At 44.7% G+C, this 6,402-nt stretch overlaps 1 protein-coding gene across 1 annotated transcript; it reads left to right on the top strand.

Annotated features, from left to right (window-relative positions):
- Positions 1–303: 303 nt before the first annotated feature.
- Positions 304–5,596, top strand: NFKBIA (NFKB inhibitor alpha). Its single transcript, XM_026664491.2, has 6 exons — positions 304–686; positions 1,816–1,924; positions 2,923–3,133; positions 3,576–3,664; positions 3,776–4,036; positions 4,875–5,596. Exons 1-6 carry the CDS (start codon positions 433–435, stop codon positions 4,920–4,922), a joined length of 972 nt encoding a protein of 323 aa, XP_026520276.2. The 5' UTR covers positions 304–432; the 3' UTR covers positions 4,923–5,596.
- The last annotated feature ends 806 nt before the right edge of the window (positions 5,597–6,402 follow it).

Here is a 6,402-nt window from a genome sequence, read left to right as displayed (position 1 = left end):
TCAACCCGTGCAAATCCGCAAGGAATCGCACACAGAGGAAAGGCAAGAAGCGCAGAAAAGCACGGAGGAAGGCCTCAATCACGTCGAGTTGTACAATCAAAAGAACTTTCCCTTCTGTAGTAAAAAAGGAGGGAAAAAATTCCAGAGAATGACCGAGGGAGGGAATTCCTCAGCCAGGACACCCTTTGCTCCGCCACAGCAGCCTTTTCAAGCAGGTCCAGACTAGTTTGAAGCCTCGCCTTCCACTTGGCTGGGAAATTCCCAGCCGCCCAAGCTCCGCCCCGCAGAAAAAATCCCCTTTGCCGAAGCTCTATAGGCAAGCGCTGCCTCCGCCCGCCAGAATCTCCCGAGAGAAGTTTGCAACTACTACTAGTCGAAGCGGAGAGCGCGAGCGCCGGACTGAAAGCCTTTTGCGCGCACTCGGCCAAGGTCATGCTGAGTCCCAGTACTTTGGATTACCCGATGGATTTTACGATGGACGTGCACCCCCGGGAAGTGTTAAAGAAGGACAGGCAGCTCAGCCTGATCCAGGACGACAGACACGACAGCGGCTTAGGCTCCATGAAAGACGACGACTACGAAAACCTCGTCCGGGAATTGGAAGATATTCGACTCCAGCCTGTGGAAGCCGACCCGGGGGCCTTAGCCCAGGCGTGGAAGCAGCAAGTGACTGAAGATGGAGACACGTAAGTCTTGGGGTGCGGGTTGCAAATGCGGGCCGGGCAGGGGATATGGGGTCGGTGGAAAGCGAGAGCCCTCTTTTCTCGGTTCGCGTTGCTGTTAGATTCCGTGCATAGTGCAAAAAGTGCATCCCGTGGGTGGTTCACACTTGACGGCCGCAAATCTAAGCCTGCCTTGGGTGAGGGGAGAAAGCGAAGTGGAAAGCGGCGTAAAGGGGTACTTCTGAGTGGCGGTGGACGAGATTCGGCTCAAGTTAAAGTGGTTCTTTGATCTTCCTCGCCGCCGCCACTTCAGATTTCAAAGTCCATTTTAGAAACGTAGCGGGGTGGGGGTGGGGGCGGGAAATCGTCAAAGAAAAGGCTGGGCGAGGGGACTTTGTAAGCCACGGGCGGCTGATGGGCAATCGTAGATGAAATGGGATCCCTTGAGAATATATGTATACCCCGTGGAAAGTAAACGGATGTGGGTGTAATTGTTTGGTTGGTGGGTTCGGAAGGCAGGCAGCCGAGTATCTGAGCGCCGGCGCCTTTAATTTAAAAAAATAATAATAATTTCAAACCTAGGTTGACATCCGAGCCGTTGTAGTCCGAATCACCTTTTGGGGTTTCCTGTCATTGCATCGGGATTGGGGGGAAGGGAGTTGAATTTCCGCGTTGATCCTTCGAAACGAAGGAAGCGGAGGGGCGTTGGGAAGAATGGTTCCTTTGATGCCCCCTCCTTTTTTTTTTTTTTTGGTTAGTTACCTAAAAGGAAAAAAAAAAAAAATCCCGGGGTTTTTTGCAAAACTGGGTTTTCCCCTCCCACGTCGCATGCTTGTACTTGGCAGGTGGCCAGGTTGTGGAACTTGGTGTACTGGCGGTGAGAGGGAGGAGCCTTCGCAAGGCGCCGGGCGGGGTGCTGGGTTGAAGTGCGCTGGAAAGTCCCTGGCGCCTTGCCCGGAACATTCAGCTCCTCCACGGAAAATACCAGGCTGCAGCAACGCGCGGCCCTGAAAACCCCAGGCTTTCGAAATCGCCTTCTTTCCCCTATGACTCCAGCAGGCACGTAGCCCACGTGATGAAGAGAACTAACTTATTCTGGAATATTTTTTTTTTGGCTCATCGTTGGGTTTTTCCCACTGTTTTCCTATTGCAGATTTCTCCATCTGGCTATTATTCATGAAGAAAAATCCTTAAGTTTGGAAATCGTTCACCAAGCAGGACGGGATGGGGCTTTCTTGAATTTCCAGAACAATCTCAACCAGGTACTTTCTTCTTTGCATTTTTAATTTTTGCTTGACCTGGGAGGGGTCAGACATGGTGCTGTAAGCCAGGGGTCTCCAACCATGGCAACTTTAAGCCTAGAGGACTTCAACTCCCAGAATTCCCCAGGCTTACAGTTGCCATGGTTGGAGACCCCTGGCTTCTAGGCAACATGGAGACAGTTTCAAATACACTTTTAAAACAATAGATGAAAGAAAGGCACATTAACAGAAAATCGTGCAAAATAGTATAAATACAAAATTACATCTTATCTTATTGAGTGTCAAAGAGCAAATATATTTTCTTAAACTTGTTTGCCCATTGCCGAGAATAATTTATTTAAGAATATTTAAGGGTCCTTGGATTTTACTAGCCTGACTTAGAAGTAGCTTTCGATGGTTGGTGGCAAAAATGATTATTGGCCTGAGGGCTCCAGCTTTTCTTGCACCACAAATGTCATATTTTCACAAACATTTGGAAAGAAAGGCTTTCAAAAGCAAGGAAGTAGGACACCAGTTGGGTTCATCAGATGTGACTTAGTATGATCCCAGCCAATTCTCAAAATACTAGAGAATTCATTCCATGACCCAAAAAAAACATTGAGAAATATTTTAGGTTCCTTTTCTCAGTCATGCAAGTTCACTGGAAAACTTTAGCCAATCACTGTTTCCCCAATTTCACCCATTCTACAAAATTTTCTGACAAAAAGTGCAAGAGTAACATGCAGGCTGCCTTCACTTCCTGGAGAAAAGACAGTCTGTAAATCTAGTGAATAAAATAAAGTTGCAATTTTTAAAAAGACTTCTTTAAAACTGCTGATCCTGAATCCATATACACATGCATGTTCAGGATCAACAGACACACACGTGCACACACACACACAGAGTGGGAGTAGGATTCATTAACGGAAATAAATAAAGGATTGTATGGCAACATGCATAGCAAAGATTGTGTTGTTTTTCTAACAGATTGCCTTATTTTGTCACTTATCCTTTTGTAGACTCCACTCCATTTGGCGGCAATCACAGATCAGCCTGAAATTGCGGAGTCTCTTCTGAAAGCAGGCTGTGATGCAGAAATCAGAGATTTCCGAGGAAACACACCGTTGCACATTGCTTGTGAACAAGGGTCCCTCAGAGGAGTTAATGTTCTTATACAGTATTGCCAGAAGCCCCAGCTCCATTCTCTCCTACAGTCAGCGAACTACAGCGGTAAGTGCAAACATTGGCTGGATGGTTCACTGCGGCATCATACTGTTGCCTTTTGATTTGCAGTGTTGGCTTGCGTTCTCTTTGAAAGTTATTGTAACAAGTATCTGTAAAGTAAGAATTGCATAGTTCCTCTTGCCTCTGGCAAAATGAGTCCCCTTCAGGTTGTTGAGATCACAGTCTGTGCCAGTTAAAAATGCTGAGAATTTCCCTTTGGGACAGGTTCATGTAAAGCATTAGAGGCACAAATGAAGTTTTCTCTCTTGGAATAATAGCATTCAAAGAATAATTTATAATTAAGCCCGTATCAAACTACTTCATTCAGACAACCTATGCTAAATACTGAATAGATTATAATATGTATGATTTTCAAAATCACAGCTAATACCTTGGAGCAATTCTTCATCACAGAAAATAATATTTTTCTCTCACCTGTACTTAACAGGTCACACGTGTCTCCACCTGGCTTCTATTCAAGGATACCTGGCCATCGTAGAACGTCTTCTGTCCTTGGGAGCAGATGTCAATGCTCAGGTAGGTTTCTGTCGGGGGGGAAACTAAGCAGACCGTCCCATTATTTGGAAAGTAACTCTGATGCCTTTTCCATTGCTAACTATATGTTCCCTTTTGTTTTTCACTAAACAGGAGCCATGCAATGGTAGAACTGCTTTGCATTTGGCTGTAGATTTGCAGAACGAAGGATTGGTCTCCCTTCTGTTGAAGCATGGAGCAGATGTGAATAAAGTAACCTACCAGGGCTATTCTCCCTACCAGCTCACATGGGGAAGAAATAACTCCTTCATACAGGAACAGTTGAGACAATTTACCACACTGGATTTGCAGATGCTACCAGAAAGTGACGATGAAGAAAGCTGTGAATCAGAATTGGAATATAAGGAAGATGAAGTAAGTTGGTGTTCTTTCTGTACAGCTAAATTCCCCTATAATTTTCATATTTTTCTATGAGGCAAGAAGTATGAAAATGCATTGTCCATTAATAGATTAGAATTGCCTTCAGTTCCTTAAATCACTTTACTAGGCAATTAATTTACAATCTGTAAAGTAACCTTTGGATACAGAAAAATGTAGAAAATTTTCTGATTCAGTGCACTTGCATCAAGTAAATTGCTATATTAAATTTCTTTTTAAAATGCACATAAATGAGATATTGACAAAAATATTTTGCACGCAATATTGTATTGCTAGTGACCCCGCAGAAGGTACTGATGACACAGATTATGATGCATGCATGCATGCATGCACTCACACACACGGTCCTATGATCACATATTGGGCACTTGGCAATCTGTCCAAATTTAAGGCCATTCGCAGCATCATGTGACCATGATTTATATTTTTTCCTGTGTTTTGCTTCAATTTCCAGCAAACTACCCATTGCAGACAGTGGGTTTGCTTACCAATTGCTGCAAAACAGGTAATAAAATCAGGCGCAGACACATGATTGCTTGTTTCATGATCAACTTAACAACTGTTAATTCCAGGCTCAATTACTGTTGTAAGTTGAGGACTACCAAGACCTTCAAAAGCTGAGATCAGAGCTTTTTAATCACTGTTATCCTTAGATTTCAGGAAATTACATTGATGCAAAATATGATGCTAACTTTCTTGTGTGCATTCAGTGAAAGTTAATGGTACATTGTTTTGTGCATTGCGGAAGAAGCATTTTAAACCCATCTTTAAAGGAATCCGTAAACTGATTTTTTTAAAAATTTCCCTTGTCTAGCTTCTCTATGACGACTGCATTATTGGCGGGCGGCACGTGTCTTGTTAGAGGAGGAGGAGGATTGTTAAAAGACTGCAAGTACAACCGTATGAACAGTTACAGAACTATAGTAGTCATGGTGAAAACAGCAAGATGCCAAAAGTGGTCGAGTTCAGATATCCTTGTGTGACATTGGTGTAGTAGATATCAGCATGGTCTCAGAAGAATTGAGAACTGCAGTGAACTACCTCTGTGTTCACTCTACACTCTACAATGGGACTGGCTAGATCCATCATCTCTTGTGACTTTTTGGAAGACATTCCATATATTTCTGCTTGACTGATAACCTGTTCCAAGGACTGAGAGTAGGAACTCTTCGTTATGAATAGAAGAATTTTGGCAATCCTCAGATTGATTGGTTGATCGTTTAGTAAAAGGATAGGAATGATGTACAACAGGGGTGTCAAACTCAAGGCCCGCGGGGTGCTTAATTCTGGCCCATGTGGCTTGCTTGGAAATAGCAAAAGAGTTTTGGCTGGCAAAGTGTTGCAGGACGCCGTCCAGGCTGAGAATGGGTTGCAGGGGGATCCGGCCCTTGAAGAAATCCAGTTTGATATCCTTGACATGCAGGCTGTCTATTGCAAGCCCTATACTTTGTAATATGTATATCATGTATACTTTGTAAATTTTGTGAATAGTTTTCTTACTTGTGAGATGCATATTTATTAAAAAAATGAAAAATGGTTCTGGCTCTGATTCTCTTTTGCTGAAAAAAAAATTCACTTCAAATGAAATCAAGCAGACTGATGAAACTCAATTCATTTATGTATACTATTTCCCTATGGAAGGTTTTTTTTAAAGGTAAAAGTCCCTGCAGATGTTACTGCATTGCAGGCTATAGGAGCAGTGCTCATCTCCATTTCAAGATCATTTAAGCCAGTGGTTCCCAAAGTGGGCAGTACTGCCATTGGGGTGGTGGTGGGATGCCTTGGGGGGCCGCTAAGAGGCAAGGGGGCTGGCGGGGGTGCTAAGAGGCAGCAGGGGGTGTTCAAGCTGCCTGCCCTGCAGGCTCACCCATTGACAGTTGCACTGCTCTGGAGCTGGCACCTTGAACGCCCCCCTGCTGCCTCTTAGCATCCCCAAGGGGGCTGGCAGAGGGGTGCTAAAAGGCGGAAGAGGGCCGTTCGAGACGCCGGCCCTGTAGGCCCATTGATGTACCGCACGAGCCAGCGCCTCGAATGTGGCAGCATGTTGGGAAAAGCCGCCCCCACCACTTTCCCAAAGTGCCACCACTGTCGCATTGTCCGTCTGTCTGTCCATCCATCCAAAAGGTCTGCCTGCCTGCCTACCTACCTACCACCATGCCTGTCTTTCTGTCTGCCTACCTACATACCTTTCTACCAATATATCTACCTACCTACCTATCTATCCATACATTCATCCAAAAGGTCTGTCTGTCTGCCTGCCTGCCTACCTACCTATCCATCCATACATTCATCCAAAAGGTCTGCCTGTCTGCCTACCTACCTACCTACCAATATATCTACCT

This window comes from Notechis scutatus, chromosome 1 (assembly GCF_049901735.1).
Source record: "Notechis scutatus isolate UNSWTSFEM ecotype Mainland chromosome 1, rNotScu1.2, whole genome shotgun sequence".
Classification (NCBI taxonomy): Eukaryota; Metazoa; Chordata; class Lepidosauria; order Squamata; family Elapidae; genus Notechis; species Notechis scutatus.
Note: the sequence above shows the minus strand (reverse complement) of the source record. Positions and strands in the feature narration are given on the sequence as shown.